This window comes from Medicago sativa, chromosome 1, assembly GCF_051527215.1.
Source record: "Medicago sativa cultivar Bolivia chromosome 1, Bolivia_mono, whole genome shotgun sequence".
Classification (NCBI taxonomy): Eukaryota; Viridiplantae; Streptophyta; class Magnoliopsida; order Fabales; family Fabaceae; genus Medicago; species Medicago sativa.
In genome coordinates, this window is record NC_140749.1 from 13,313,817 (window position 1) to 13,330,055 (window position 16,239).

The 16,239-nt window shown below is 32.7% G+C and overlaps 2 protein-coding genes and 1 long non-coding RNA gene across 7 annotated transcripts; 1 reads left to right on the plus strand and 2 right to left on the minus strand.

The window, feature by feature from the left end:
• The first annotated feature begins 1,738 nt into the window (after positions 1-1,738).
• LOC146952831 (NAD(P)-binding Rossmann-fold superfamily protein) lies at positions 1,739-6,297 on the plus strand. Its single transcript, XM_085706442.1, has 4 exons — positions 1,739-1,880; positions 1,970-2,166; positions 3,393-3,622; positions 5,429-6,297. The coding sequence occupies exons 1-4, from the start codon at positions 1,789-1,791 to the stop codon at positions 5,705-5,707; spliced, it is 798 nt and encodes a 265-aa protein (XP_085562568.1). The 5' UTR covers positions 1,739-1,788; the 3' UTR covers positions 5,708-6,297.
• A 2,947-nt stretch (positions 6,298-9,244) lies between these two features.
• LOC146952832 (uncharacterized) lies at positions 9,245-10,869 on the minus strand. Its single transcript, XR_015025755.1, has 2 exons — positions 10,058-10,869; positions 9,245-9,865 (listed from the first exon to the last, which is right to left on the minus strand). It is a non-coding gene; the product is annotated as an uncharacterized LOC146952832 (long non-coding RNA).
• A 1,024-nt stretch (positions 10,870-11,893) lies between these two features.
• LOC146952833 (pentatricopeptide repeat-containing protein At2g18520, mitochondrial-like) lies at positions 11,894-16,006 on the minus strand. Of its 5 annotated transcripts, none has more exons than XR_015007787.1 (2): positions 14,012-16,004; positions 11,894-13,691 (listed from the first exon to the last, which is right to left on the minus strand). XR_015007787.1 is itself a non-coding variant. In XM_085706413.1 (2 exons), exons 1-2 carry the CDS (start codon positions 15,630-15,632, stop codon positions 14,085-14,087), a joined length of 1,443 nt encoding a protein of 480 aa, XP_085562539.1. In that variant the 5' UTR covers positions 15,633-16,006; the 3' UTR covers positions 11,894-14,084. The 5 variants fall into 5 exon arrangements, 3 of the variants coding, with proteins under 3 accessions (XP_085562539.1, XP_085562546.1, XP_085562532.1); XR_015007785.1 differs by having other exon boundaries at positions 11,894-13,709; XM_085706413.1 differs by having other exon boundaries at positions 11,894-14,620; positions 14,726-16,006.
• Positions 16,007-16,239: the final 233 nt, after the last annotated feature.

A 16,239-nucleotide genomic window follows, 5' to 3' on the forward strand; every position in this document is an offset into this window, starting at 1 on the left:
GTTGAGCTTATTAATACCATTTAAGCCAAATTGGTTGGTTATTATATACAAACATGAATTGAATATATGGGAAAGGATTAAATTTCGGTGAAACAATGTTCGAGTTTTTGATAGAAGTATATATATAAACCCGTGACAACAAAAGAAAAGAAAAACAGACAAGTCATATCAAAATTAAAGTAGGTATAGTTGGCGAGAACAAAACAAAATCATAATGTTCTATCATGTATATCTAGCCAAATCATTGGCCTAAGTCTTTCTTAGTACATGTTTGAATTCAATTTTGGTATATAAAAGCGATTAGGCTGCCTTGAGTCTCATACGATCTACCTTAAAATTGTTAACTATCCATGTTGTAGCCAAACCTTTCTTAGTACAAATGCAATACTATGGATCAGGGCATCTAGTCATGGCTTATTCCACAAAATAGAAGAGTAACAGAAACCAACTACTAAAACTAACTACCTAACAGAAAGCAGATTTATAATTAATTCATTCTTTCTCTAATTAGCTTCTATCAATACCATTCCTATCAATATTTTTAAGAAGAGAAGGCAAGTAAAAGCTAGGCCAAACAAAGCCTAAATCTTAGCCTAACCTTTAACAATTCATGAATAACTTGTGTACATAAATACAAAGGGAAAATTAAGAGATAAACGAGCTAAACAATGAAAGTTAAAACTACAATTTGCTAACAAGTAAAATCATTTATTTTACAATTCAAACTGCAACTTTAATTTGTAAATTCATTTATTTTACAGTTCAAATCTCAAGTTTAATTTGGCTCTCTTAGTTTAGAGTACCGATAAGAATAGACAAATCAACTAATATAGTGTTAAGATGTTGGTTAACATGATTCTCACCCATAAAATAAGCTTAGTTCGATTCTTTGAGCAGTTTATTTTCGAGGCAAATCCACCCTTTCAAAAAGAAAACGATGTTTTGTTGCCGATTTGAGAGATTAGTTTCATAGAGGATCTAAATTTTGGGGATACATTGAAACGTTTACTAGGAGCCAAACACCATGTTTACACCTAAAAATATTCTCTGTTATTAGCCAAAAACGGCCAACAACTAAATTAAGATTAATCGATGCCTAAATAGTTGAATGGAGACTAGTTAAACTAAGGACAACCAAATATGAGTGAGATAAGTCTTTCACCATTTCAAATTAAGAAGTCTCATGAACGTTGTTAGGGTGTCAGAATTAGTCAAAAGCATGTGGAAGTGATAATTAACCTCAAAGACTCATGTTCCACGTTTTTAGCTCCACAAACAAAAAACAACCATTTTTTAGAAGGCATGATTAGAGTGTGGAAAGACGCCTGGATCGCTAAAACAAGAAAGTGGCAAAAAATTCAATACAATTAATGTACTCCCTCCGATCCTATTTATAAGAAATATTTGACTTTTTTTTGTTCATTGTATAAATGATGTATTTGATCTATATCATAGACAAGATACATCAATTATTTAATGAACATTTTCTTATAAATAGGAGCAGAGAAAAGTTTAAATTCAAACTTGGTAGATAAAATCAACTAGCCTCCCTTTGAGTCACTTCCTCGTGCGACAGCGACATGCCTTTAAATTATCAACTATCCATGTCCTAGCCAAACTTTTACACATACCAAACAAAAAAAAGTTTGTTGTAGCCAAACAAGAACGTGTTTCACAAATACACATTATACTAATCAGTAATCACTTATAAAAAGAAGCGCGTTTCACGAAGAATGTTAAAGTATTATTATTATTACTCCAGTGAGCATTGAAACGAATTCACGAAAAATGACGAATCCAACAAAGAGAGTATTACTCACCTCTAATGGCGACGATATTTCTCATGGCATTGCTTTCAATTTAGCCAAACAAGGATGCAGGTGTGAAATTCAAAACTCTACGATCACCTTCATTTTTTTTTTCGATTTTTCTTTCATTTTTTTTTTATAAATTTTTTGTGTATTTTTAGGGTGGTTTTGATGGGAGAGGCAAGTAGCTTACGAAGTATTGCACGAAAAATAACGGATTCAGTTACTGATTCTGTTGTGGAAGTGGTTGAATTGGATATGGAGAATGAAAATGAATCTGTTTTTCATGATGCGGTTGATAAAGCTTGTAAAATTTTGGGGAAATTGGATGCTTTTGTTAATTGTTATTCTTATGAAGGTAAAATCAATACCATTATTTTATTTGATTTTGTAAAATTCAGTAATAAGTTAAGTTATAAGTTATCCAAGATAGCTTATGAAAAAGCTTATAGTTTATAGGGAAAATAATTTGACTTTATTTTATCTTTTGTAATAAAAATGACTTATTCATGAGTTTATATGGTAAGTGCTTATTTTATAAGCTGCAAATTAATCTATTCAAACAGGGCCTAAGTTTAGGTGTTTTTAAACTCTAAAATGCAAGATTGAGTAGTTTAAGAGTCTGCTTGGATTTACTTATGCGAGCTTATCTACTAGCATAAGTACTTGTGAGATTGTTCATAACTCATAAGTGGTTTTCAGCTTATCGCCATAAGTTTTCCAAGATAGCGTATGAAAAATCTTTTAGTTTATACGAAAATAATTTGACTTTATTTTATCTTGTGTAATAGAAATGGCTAATTCATAAGAGCTTATATGATAAGCATTTATGCTATAAGCTGAAAATTAAGCTGTTTATTCAAATGGGGCCTAAGTTTGGTGGTGACAGTGAAGTTTTATTGTTGAGTTAAAGTGAAGTTTAAAGACAAAAGTGGTTCTGCTTGGGAAAACTTAACCTATCAAGTTTGTGATAAATATGACTTGTTTGGATTTGTGTAACCCTTCAAAATCACTTTCAATACACTCTAACATGATTTTGGCAAAAATTTAGAGGTCGGTTACTTTCATTGAATCAAAGTTGATATTGTTTTCATATTTTGCTATATAGTGATGCAATTTAGTCTTTTGCATTAGGTTGTTACTAAGTTTTAGATCAAACTTGCTTTCAACCAAATGCTTAGATTCAAGTAGTTAATGAGATTCAATGAAGATCGAATCGATCCGGAGTATCTGAGTTGGAACCCTAACTGAAACAATCTTTGATCTGACTTTAAATTCAATTTTAATCAAATCAATTTTGTTGAAAACCTTGTATAGTATATGCTGAACCAAATGCCAAGTCCTGTCTACATGTTAGGCATTATGAGGCTAGTTTAACTAATGTATGCACCTTCAGGACTGTTTTGATGAATAATATGTGACTTTAGCTCAGTTTTCATTATTGAGACTAATTTCAAAATATTAGACCATTTAGAGACTATTTTCTTGTTTTCCTTGGTTTCTTTGATCTGCTTGAGAATGGTCCCACTTTGTTTGTGTGAATCTATGAGCTGAACGAATTGGGATTCTATTCATCTGAAACAGGAAAGATCCAAGATCATCTTGAGTTAACAGAGAGTGAGTACAAAAAAATAGTGAAGATAAATTTTATGGCGGCATGGTTTTTATTAAAGGCTGTTGGCCAAAGGATGCGGAACTTCAACAAGGGTGGGTCCATTGTATTTATAACGTCGATAATGGGTTCAGAAAGAGGGCTTTATCCAGGAGCTGCTGCATATGCCTCAGCCTTGGCTGGAGTTCAGCAGTTAGTTCGGGTAAGATAACATCTATGAGAAACTTTTGTTTTAAATTTATCCTTTTGTTCTGCAGATAACATTACTATGATATAGTCAAGTCATTTATTTGAAAATCAGCTGGTCAAATTTGACCTGTTCTTTACTTTTATCAATCCCCGTTGCCAAAAAAGAAACTCTAAATAAGAAGATTTTCATGACTTGGTGATTATTGTATATGATGTTGTCCTTGTGTGATGAAGTTTTTTAGTTTGTACTGTAAATTCTTTTGACTTTCATGGAAGATCAACTTTTTGTCTGACTTTTATTAGTATACTTGTTTCAAATACATTTCAAACTGATTTAGCCCGAAGAATTCTTTAATAGAGGAATGCTAGCAACACTCTCTTTTTAACAACCTCTCAAACACTCGCTCTCTTATTGGGTGAAATCAATTTATGTCCCACCATTTTATGTGGGTTCCATTTCCAAAATGTAGGACCCACATTGATTTAACCCAATTAGAGAGTGAGTGTTGCTTGGTTAATTTATGGCTCATGGTCGAAAGTTCAGTTACTACATTGTTTGTGTTGGGTATACTTGTCATTTGGATTATATCTTGGTGGACTAGTTTTCTACATTAATACAAGAAATTTAGAAGCAGATATACTTTTAGGAGTTGTCTCTGCATGGATTGCGCATGAGATAAGAAAAAATTGTATGCTCTCACTACATGCTAGAAAATGAGCCGTTAAAATAATAATTATGAGAAGGATGACGATGGGCACTGATATAGTGTCCGGGGTTAATGGGGTATTGGTAAAAAGGAATCAGAATTCGATCAAAATGAATTCTGAGAAAAACAAATGAAATAATAAATCTTTAAAAGGGACAGGTTGATATGTAAGCTAGCTAATTCTCTTCTCAAGGGCTAACTCCCTTGCAACCATCTCAGTTACTATACAAAATGAACACCTATCTCTATTGTGAACTCTCCTTTTCTTTTCATATCCATTAATCTCTACCCTAACTTATTACCAACTACTGTTATTTACAACCAATCATTTAATCACCTAACTGACGACTCTATTCGTTGTCCCCTCCTCCTCCTAGAGTGCACTGTTTATTCTCTCTCTGTTTCACCGCACCTTGTCCGTTAATTATCATCATTGGAGTTGCATCGTTGTAACAAAGGTTTAATGTTAGGAATTTGTTTTGAATAGTGACTCTATCCTCCGAAGTGGCTTTCCTGCACCTTATTACTTCCTTGATTTTGAGTGGTAATCCTCTACTGTAATAGGAAATTGAGGCTTTTTTTTATCAGTATGCACATTTAATTTCTTACTAATGAGATAGGGACAAAATATGAGTTGCATGTTTAATCGAGTTAATCTGACTAGTTTTCGCTAAGCAAAAGAAAAAGGTACTATTTGGTCAGTTGAGATGATTATGTCAAACTGGGATTGTTTACAGCTGACAAATGAATTTCTATGGCTGTGATATCGATGTGGCATGATATAATTTTTTATGGGCTTAATTATGCCTATTCCGAAGCCAATACTAGTACTTGAAGTTCCTAACTATCTGTTCAAACTTCTGTAATTTTATCCTGCGGTTGGATTAGTCAATATCTCATATGCAAGCCATGTCCTGTGCAGTTTCTCTGTTATAGATTATTGTAGCTTAATTAAGTATAAATTGGCTATTGCACAATTCAAGAAAGCTTTTACTTGCTTTTCATATTTGGAAATATTAGAAAGTCTGGTGATCTTTAATCTTATCTTCAAGTTTCAACTCAAACCTTATTATCTGCTATAAAAGTTGAGGCTATCAATTTGTTTTGTTCAGGCATCGGCTATGGAGATAGGTAAGTACCAGATCAGAGTTAATGCTATTGCAAGAGGCCTTCACCTGGAAGATGAATTCCCATTATCGGTGGGAAGGGAAAGGGCAGAGAAGTTGGTGAAAGAGGCAGCACCACTTGAGAGATGGCTTGATGTTAAGAATGATCTAGCTTCTACAGTCATCTATCTAATCAGTGATGGGTCATGCTACATGACAGGAACAACCATATATGTTGATGGAGCACAGTCTATAACCAGGCCTAGGATGCGTTCCTTTATGTGATTGTTCTTCCACAGCGAGGAACTTTTCAAAGGTTGTTTGTTCATGCATCTGATTAGCTCTTGTACACACGACACAGATATCACACAGATAAAATTTGGGTTTGGTAGCAATGTTTTGCTATGCCCATCCATAGATATGACATGATTCGTCACAGTTAAAATTTGGGTTTTGTTCCATTGTTTGCCTGTGCCTTTAGGCTTTAGATGTACACAGAATATGTTAAGTTGCAGCTTCACTAAATAAATTTGTGGGAACGTATAATTGTATGTAATGTAATCCTCTAATGATTGAACCATGGTATTAGGACCCTGGAAGAGAGGTGTGTAGAATTCATGTTCAGAGAAATAGAGGACATAATGGGAATATTCGTGTATTTGAGAGTCATAGGAGAGAAGTGGAGAATGAACTGTGTAAGCAAAATTTGGTTATAAGAATGATGGGTGGAAGGCAAAAAATTGTCGAGTAAAACCATTCAGTTTGTTAGGGATAGAAAGTATTGGTTCTCTAAAGGAGCTTAGCTCTACAGACTTTTTTATTCTGCTGTATTTTCCTTTGATTTCCCGAAATAATACATAATTTGTTTTTCATTATTGATCTGTTTTCTTCCATTTGCTACTTATGCAATTTCGGGTTGGCATCTTCTTTTCCCACCCTATTGAGTTTCTCGCTCGTCCTATGCTATTTGGATTATAGAATCTGAATGACATAAACATCCTATAAAATCCTCCAAAACACGTCAAAAGATTTCGGATTTTAGAATTCGAACAGCACGTGTGAGAAACTCTTAGGGTGGGAAATGTAACTACCTCTCAGCTTTCCATCACATAATTGTATGGTCGATGCCGTAAGCAGAAACGAGAGGCCGAAATACAAGGCACCAATATAAGTATTCTTTTTACCTTCAAACTCTCCAAACTTACAACCTGAATATCTGTCTCACAACTTCTCTGCACAACTAGATAATTATTCTTTATCTCAGCCTTTGCAGAATTACAGCAACTTTATTACAACCCGTATGAGAATTCTTCCAAGCCAAGTCTTTATCATACAAAGCTTCTGATACCTTCTAATGGCTTGGGATAAATCTTTTGAAGTTTTTCTTCTTGTGCTACATCCATCTAACCATGTTAACTTTCTTCGGTAATTGTTGGTACAACTACTTGATCATCTTGTTCTTTAGATTAAGGGTCCTGTTTTATGAGTCCATGCTGAACTTGATTTTGTTAGTTTTAAAGGATAATGATTTAAAATATTTTATCTTATAAAATGAAAAGTCAATTTAATTGTTGTTTTACAACATCCATTCTCCACTCGTTGAGTTCTAAGATTGTGCACTTTATACACTTTGGAAGTTAACGAATAACAACATAAGATGGAAAATACTTACTTGAACACATATTCAACACATCAATTTTAGACACACATACAATAATGAGAAAATATGGAAAGAAAAGATAATTAGTAATACTTAATTTTTAAAGAATTAAATAAAATATATTTTTATGTGTGTGTTTAAATAAGAATTAAAGGCATTATAAGACTTTACGAGGCAAAAATCTGCTTTTCATGAATACGGGTACAATATTGGTACCAATTCGTACAAATACAGGATTTTTAGTCTTAGAAAAAAAATTAAGATATGGAAACAATGAAAAACACAACACTAAATCTACCATAATCCACTCTATTTGCACAACTGTTACTTAAATCCTTCTCCCTAAGAAGTTGTTAAACCTAGACTAAAATAAAAGATGTTGCCTCTTGAAAATGTAGTTTGTGCGAGCAGGACTAAAAAAATTAAATTTATTTGTCCAGTTTATTTAATATTGGAAAATGTTAACGAGTGTCCACGGACACTCTTTAAGCACTTTAAATAGTAAGTTTTAAATGAAAAATTAAATTTATTTGTCCAGTTTATTTAATATTGGAAAATGTTAACGAGTGTCCACGGACACTCTTTAAGCACTTTAAATAGTAAGTTTTAAATGAAAATTGTGTATTGAATGCATTGAAATTGTAATAATTGACTTTTTTTAAAGAATAATTACTATATTTGAGATGCTTAAAGAGTGCCTCAAGGACGCTCGTTAACAAAACCCTTTAATATTCTCATGAAATTAGCAAGTTTCTACTAAAGGTAAATTTCTAATGTCTTTCCATGAATGTCTCTCTTTCGTGAGTCATGAGAGATTGTTTAACATTTGTTTATGTAGTTTTTTTGGTTTGGCATGAAGAATTTTAAAACATACGGAATGACAAAAAAAATTGTTATTCAATTGTTTTTGAGGTAAAACTATATGAAAACAAAGACAGATAAAATATGAAATATATAACTTTGTATTAAAATAGGGTTTTTCTAGCATCCACATGTTAAGAAATTCAAGATATAAGTTTGTATAGAAATTTGTACAAACTAGTTTATCGGCTATCCACTCTTTTTCGCCAAGTCTAATGCTCATACTATTGACTATCATTGGTGACATTGTTTTCTCTTATTAATATTAATTTATCTATAATCCCAAATTATAATTAAATATGTAAATTATTAAGTTAATTACTACTCCCTCAGTCCCGCAATAGATGACCCACTTAAAAATATGTAATTTTGACCAAATTTACTTTACCATATTTTTCTACTAATATACAAAGATAAATAATATCATATAAGATGTCTTTAGATTTGTCTCGATGAGTATTTTCAAAATATCAAATTTTCATAATGTTTTCTAACATATTATTCAAGATAATTAAGCTCAAAATTATGCATTGGCATGCATAATAAGGTCAACTATGTCAAGTATTATGGGACGGAGGGAGTATATCTTATGATCTCAACAACTATATTATCATAAAAAAGTCAACTGGAACTTAGTCATATGGTGGACATTTGTTAAGATGGCGAAAAAGGAAATAAGCAATAAGTTTTAATTTTGTTACAATCCTAAAGTACAGTTCAATATTATCATCCTTTGCTTAAAGTCAATGCTATAATACTACTTCTCAATTTTGTTCAGCACTCTCTTCCAAGTTTTGTTTTGTTTATTGTCTTTCATAACGATATTGTTTGTTACTTTGAAATAACCAGATCAACCTATGGGTTTAATGTGATTCAATCACTAATTAATAAATATTTGTGCCGTAGTTTTAATGTGATTCAATCCAACACCTCCAGGTCAACCAATGTGGGTTCTTCCAACTCTGTAATTAATTTAACTAACTAGGACATCGACCCGTGCTCCGCCCGGGTCCAATAGCGGAAATAAATTGCAAAAAGAGTATAACAACAGCAGAATCAGTACTTGAATTACATGACATAACAATAATCAATCAAAATACATCCTTACTAGCAAGCATAGCAGTGACCAAAATTAAAAGCGACAATAACTAAATCATAGTTTTAATTTACTAATATGTTTTAGTGTGAAAAATATTAATAAACATCCCGTAAAAATTCATAATAAATGTATTATATAATATTATCGTAAAATACATTTTATAAATAAATATATAATCACATATTCCATAAAACAATATATAGTTCATATACTCATTTGTATTATATCAATATATAGTTTCCATAAAACAAACATAAACTTATATATATTTTTATTAATATATAGTAATACACCCACATAAATTTTATTAATATATTAATAAAAATTAACAACTTTTCCCCTGGAGCATTCTTTCACATTATTTTGATATTTTTTCGTTCATGTTTTGATAAATGAACCACATGACTATGTTCCAAGTCTTAGTCTGAAATATATTTTAACACTACTATTGCCCATACCATTGCCCATATCATTTCACTAAATTTATAATAAACTCACCTGATGTATCTTACTTGCCCATATCATTACATCTATTATAATACTTTAACACTACTTTGACTCACCCTCATTCACCCATTCACGCCCCTCTCTCATATTGTGGAATTTCCAGCATAATAAAATGACACTTGTTAGAGAATAATATACCAACATTATTATTGTTAATCATATTCATTTGGTATTCTTGTTTGCTGCTAATCTTCTACATTTAAGATAGACAACCAACATTAACTTCATCTACTTTCTTTTGGTTGATTATTTGTTTTGGTTGAAGCATGTCTTTTTGGTAGATTGTTGAAGTGATAAGAACTTCATTCATCTTTTCCTGCAAAATATAATATTTTTCAAGTATATTAGCGACATACTTTTCTGCAAAAAATTGTAGTTAAAAAATGAACAACTTATTTTTATAGCGACTGAAGAATGAAGAACTTTAAAGTTTTCTGCAAAATAAATCAATGAAATGTTAGAAAACACTTTTAACTTTTGAAATGTGAAATAAAGTTAGTAACACTACCATTTATTTGAAGATAGAATCTCTCCATATTTGTAGATTTTTTGTAACCTGTTAAATCTACAAAAAGAAATATGTATGAAAAGTGGTGTTAGCATATATGAGTTTTGAATTCAAAAAAGTCATGATGTTTTTTGGTAAAGAAATATGCAGGAAAGAAATGAATGAGAAAGAGCATAGTTGAGACATTTGGAAATGAGTGAATGATAAAATGTTATGGAAAGATCTCATTATAAAGAAAAAGAAGAGAGGGAAATTTTTAGTATGTGAAGTTTGAATTTGAAATAGCTTGGTTTGTGCTTTGTAGGAACCGTGAAAGCATGCAAAATGATGAAACCATGCTTTGTTGTAACCAACATTAGACCATTGCTTTGTGCTTTGTAGCTGGACCCGCGAAATGATGAAATTTTGTAGCTGGACCCGCTTGCAGAAAAATAGAAGGAATCATTTCATGTGACAAATTTAATAGAAGTGGTTGTTACATATGTACCCTTTATTAAATTGAATCAACAGTGTAATGAAAAGGGTAAAAAGGTGAAAGTGTGGTAAAAAACTCAGGGTTATCCCATTTCAAAAATTATTACCATGTTACCCTCCAATAAAAGGAAATTACAGTGAAGTTAAGAATGTTGAAGCAGGGACAGTTGTGAGTTTTCTACGTGCATTTGTATATAATATACTCCATCCGTTTCAAAATCAGTGTCGCTTTAGCCAAAAAAATTTGTTTCAAAATGAATGTCATTTTCGATTTTCAATGCAATAATAACTTTTTATTTTCAATTGTACCCTTCAATTAATATTATGTTACACTACTACCAAAGTATTATTTTTTCTTTAATGAAAAACAAACTAATAATTGATTAGGATAATTTGGTAAAATTGCTATGACATTTGACTACTTTATTTCATTCCTTAATTTATGTGCAATTGGCTAAAACGACACTCATTTTAAAACGGAGGGAGTAATTGATTAGTATGTTTTAGCGTTAAGTGGGTGAATAAAATAGTATCATGCACGTGTATATATAGTGGACCAATATGAAAATCACACTCATTGATAGAAGGGTCAATTTAATTATGGGGAGAGGGAAATAAAAATTCAAAGGGTAGTGTTAACTTGTGCCCTTAGGGCACACGTTAAGAAACCCAAAAGAAGAAATGTTTTCTAAAATTTTGTGCATTCAATTCATTAAAAAGTTAAATATTAAATGTAATGCACACATTTCAATAAAAAATTTCTATATTTGAATCATTAACTTGTGCCTTAAGGGCACAAGTTAACATTTCCCAAATTCAAATTGAGAATACAAAAGTTAGCAAGGCTATTGGGTGTATGGCATTAACTACACGTCTAAAAGCTTCCAAAGGAAGCTATGTTTAGTTTTTTTTTATAAGAATAGAGTTAGCCAATAGCAATTAAATACATGTGTAAAAGCTTCTCATGTAAGCTAGGTTAATTAGTTAAGGAGGGAAAGTAGGCATGTAATTAGGGTAAAGCATTAGCTAAACCTTACAAGCTTTTAAAGTAAGAAGATTAATAAATATTTAAACTTGTTGCAAGAGAGTGAGTGAATTTAGTCCAACACAATAAGATCTCCCAATTTGATTTCACTTTGATAAATATCCAAGTTTGATTTTTTAATTTAGCACAACCAACACAGGTTATGGGTACAAATGCTGTGATAAGCATCTCAAGGAGAAATCACTCACATTCTTGAATCCCAAACGTAGGAGGGTGCTGATTGTGTGTGGAATGTGATTCTTAGTAAACACATTACTAAGTCAAAGAGCAACAAAACAGCCTTAACATATAAAAATACATTATTTACACACAAATTGTGGATTATAGAAAGATAATATATTCATTCATAAACATAAATATATACAATATCTGTCTAGTGATCACAGTTTTAATTTCAGAATGACCATATCACAATGTCACTGGAATACAAATATACAACACCATTTAACCCATGGCAGTAATCAAAGCCTATTAGTTTCATATAAAATACCTATTGTATTCCTCTGAAATCAGTGAACGTCGGCCACCAATAACTCCACATGAAAGCAAACTATCCGATGCTCCAAGTTCAATGAACAAAATAATAGAAAACAAAACACAACACATCAATCACCTAAGTCTACCACTAGTGGCCTTATTCGCCTTCTGGCCTTGTGAGTTCACAAGGAGAATTGGCAACTGTAAGGAGGACCAAAAACAGTGGAAAAAGCATGGGAAACAACAAGTAATTCTCCAAATCCAATTCATGTGTCACATGTTTAATCTCTACAGACATTGAACAGCCTAACCAAGAGAAATCTGGTAACGAACAGCAAAATATTTGTGTACCAACTATAATAATCAAATACTCTACATTTTAACAGATTGTGATTAAAAATCCAAGAGAAACATTATTACCATTCATAGAAACAGCGGATGAATTCAATTATATTACATGCATTCCAAATATAGTGAGTTATTATATGAGCAATAGCAGATAAAATACATCCTGAACCTGAACCGCAACTCGTACGCTAGCACAGAAGCAAGCACCTAAACCACCCCCTCCCCTACACACAAAACGACATGCCAAACACAAACCGCAGCAAAACAAAAACCGGGGTTCAACCTACGAAGACCCCATCTCCACGACGTTACCTTTACATCCTCTACTTTCAACCTACGAACACTAAACCTCCCCCTCCCCTACACACAAAAAGACCTTCCTGTCTAATAAACAACACACCCCCTGATACGCCAGAAAACCCCCCAAAAAACCAGCAGAGCCCCACCTGCCAAACACAAACCGCAGCAAAACAAAAACCGGGGTTCAACCTATGAAGACCCCATCTCCATGACGTTACCTTTACATACTCTAATTTCAACCTACGAAGACTCCATGTCGGGACCTCCAAAGACCTTACCAAACCAACCTAACAACAGCTCCAACTACCCGTTGGCAGCTACACACTAACTGATACATGTCGTGAATAAAGTTCAGCTTTTAAGTGCCTGCATTGAAGCCTATTTTCGTTCGAAGCGAAAAACTTTCTAATAAGACCCTATGTCTGTTCAAAGTAAAAGCTTTTTAACGCCACTAAGACCCTATTTCTGTTCAAAGTAAAAGCTTTCTAACACCACTAAGACCCTCATATGTATATAAAGTTTTGGTGAAAACACAGAAAAGCTTTCTAATAACACTTGGACCCTATTTCTGCTCAAAGTAAAAGCTTTCTAACACGAAGAATAAGGACAGTGAACAAAGACAGTTTTAGAGGAATTATTATATGATTTTTACAGAACTTATGTACAAGGAACATGCATATAATCCAAGCTTCTCCTATTAACAAAAACACTGAAAACTGGTCAGATCTAATGAAGTTTCCGATTAAAGCTTACACCATTTAATCTCATTTTCAAATAATCCGAGCTTCTCCTAGTAATAAAACAAACACTGAAAACTGGTCAGATCTAATAAAGTTTCCGATTAAAACTTACACCATTTAATCTCGATTTTCAAATAATCCGAGCTTCTCCTAGTAACAAAACAAACACTGAAAACTGGTCAGATCTAATAAAGTTTCCGATTAAAACTTACACCATTTAATCTCGATTTTCAAATAATCCGAGCTTCTCCTAGTAACAAAACAAACACTGAAAACTGGTCAGATCTAATTAAGTTTCTGATTAAAGCTTACACCATTTAATCTCATTTTCAAATAATCTGAGCTTCTCCTATTAACAAAACAAACACTGAAAACTGGTCAGATCTAATAAAGTTTCCGATTAAAGCTTACACCATTTAATCTCATTTTCAAATAAGTAGTCAAAATATCACACAGAAAATCATGAGATATGTAATTGAACAGAATTAAGAAAGAAAAGTGTGAACCACATTTTTAGGCTGAAATCTTAAGCATAAAACTCAGTTACAAATAACGCTAGATAAAGCTTACCAGTTGTTGTAGAACCTAAACATAGTTGTGCGTGGAAGTTCCAATGAAATGCAAGGTAATTTGCAGAACCAAACTAACTCTCTCTGTCAAGCAGTTGATTGAGAAGTTCTAGTATTTCATCCTTTGTGTGTTCACCACAGAGAGCATGAATCAGAGTTTGAAAAGTAACATCATCGGGCTTGCAACCCTCCTTATGATTCATTTCTGAAAACAAAAGCAAAGCATCAGTGTATTTGTGCTCCATGCACATACCATTGAGGATGGTATTGTACGTGATTGTATTAACAGGGAAACCTTTAGCCAAAAGCTCATCAAAGATGAACATTGCATCAGAGAACCTTTCACCCTTGATAAGCCCATCAAGTAAAATATTATAGGTCCATAAATCAGCATAAACACCTTCACTTTCAATCTTCATAATTAAATCATATGCCTCCTCAAATTTCCTTTTATGACACAGATCTTGAAGAAAAGAGTTATAGGTGATGATATCAGGGTGAGGCCCCATGTCAACCATCTGCTGAAGAAGCTTTTGTGCTTCCTCGATGCGATCAAGTTTACAAAGGCTGTTGATGAAGACATTGAAGATTGGAAGATCTGGATAAAACCCTAGGCGTACCATAGTATTCAAAACCTCTTCAGCCTTCTCAATTTCTCCTATTGAGCAAAAACCATGAATTAAGGCAGCATATGTGGCAGTGTCAGGGGCTATACCTAGCTTCAACATCAAGACCACAAGAGATGTGGCTCTAGCCATTTTGGCTTGATCACAAAGTGCACAAATCACCATAGTGAAGGTGAACAAACTTGGACGAATATTCTTAGCAAACATCTCCTTTAACAAGTCATCAGATCTAGATGGGTTACTAACTGAAAATGCATGAATGAGTGTATTATAGCAAACAACATCAGCTTCGATGTTAAATGAACCCATTTTATTAAAGAAATCATAAGCAACTTCAGCAAAGCCTTGCTTACAGAGGCTATCAAGGATGGTACTCAGCATTACAACATTAGGTTCTATGAGTTTATTTTCACACAAATCCTCCAGTAATTGGATTGCGGTGTGTGTTTCCGAAATCTTACAAAGTCCATCAATAAGGGTACAGTAAGTGTAATCATCAAACTGGAATCCTTCACGAGACAATTGATAAACCAACCCTGTTGCCTCTGACAAATCACCTTTGATACACAATCCCCGTATGAGAGTATTGTAAGTGAATAAGTCAGGTTCCAAACCTTTTTTAATGATTTTGGAGAAAGCAGAAAAGGAAAATTTCATTTTCTTCAATTTCACAAACAAATTGATAGTCATGTTCATTGTGGTGGTATCAGCCCAAACCCTATCACTAGATTCTATCTTTTGAAGCAAAGAGAAAGCAGTGTTGTAATCTTTAGCTTTGATAAATGGATCGATTACCTTGTTGAACTCTATGATAGGGGGTGATGGGTCCATCTTCAGCATGTTGTTGAAATGAGCTAGCTTCTCCTCCTTATCCTTGACCTGAAATGGGTTTTCTCCCCTAAATTGAAACCTATGATTGGGGAAAGGGTGAGGAACCATGGAGGAGGAAGATGATTTGGAATTTGAGGATAAAGCTTTCAAACTTAATCTAAACATAGTGCCGTGGATTCAAGAGCGGTGGTGAACGGTGAGCGGTGGTGATATTTATCGTTTCGTTCTCTCTCTCTCTGATTATCCCAAACCTCTCATTAACTTTATAATCAACCATCATCTCCTCTTAATCATTACTTTTTGTTCAAATCAACTCATAATCCACCGTTATTCTCCTTATTTTCTTATTTCTTTTCTTTTCAACGAAAATTCTAACATTGCTGCTGCTTCTTATGATTGATGAATCGCTTTTTCAATAAGATTTTGCCACGTCATCGGTTACTAATCTGTTTTATTAATTCAATTTTTCAAGTAAACGATTTTAAAATTGCTTGTCTTTTGTAACAAGAAATCATATAAAGGAGAGAGGAGAGGAAATAATTGTCAATAGATAGACTATCAAAATAACTGTAAAAATAATTTTCTTTTAACACTCATCAAACTATTTTTTTTAAATGATTTTATTACACTAGACAAACACAATATATATTTTGATTTTTTTTTTTGATATAAAATGTCAAAAAAAATCTCTAAATAATTGAATGTGTCACAATCTTTTTTTCTTCAAATCCTTAACAAACAAGTTCTATGGGCCCGTTTGTTATAACTAAAA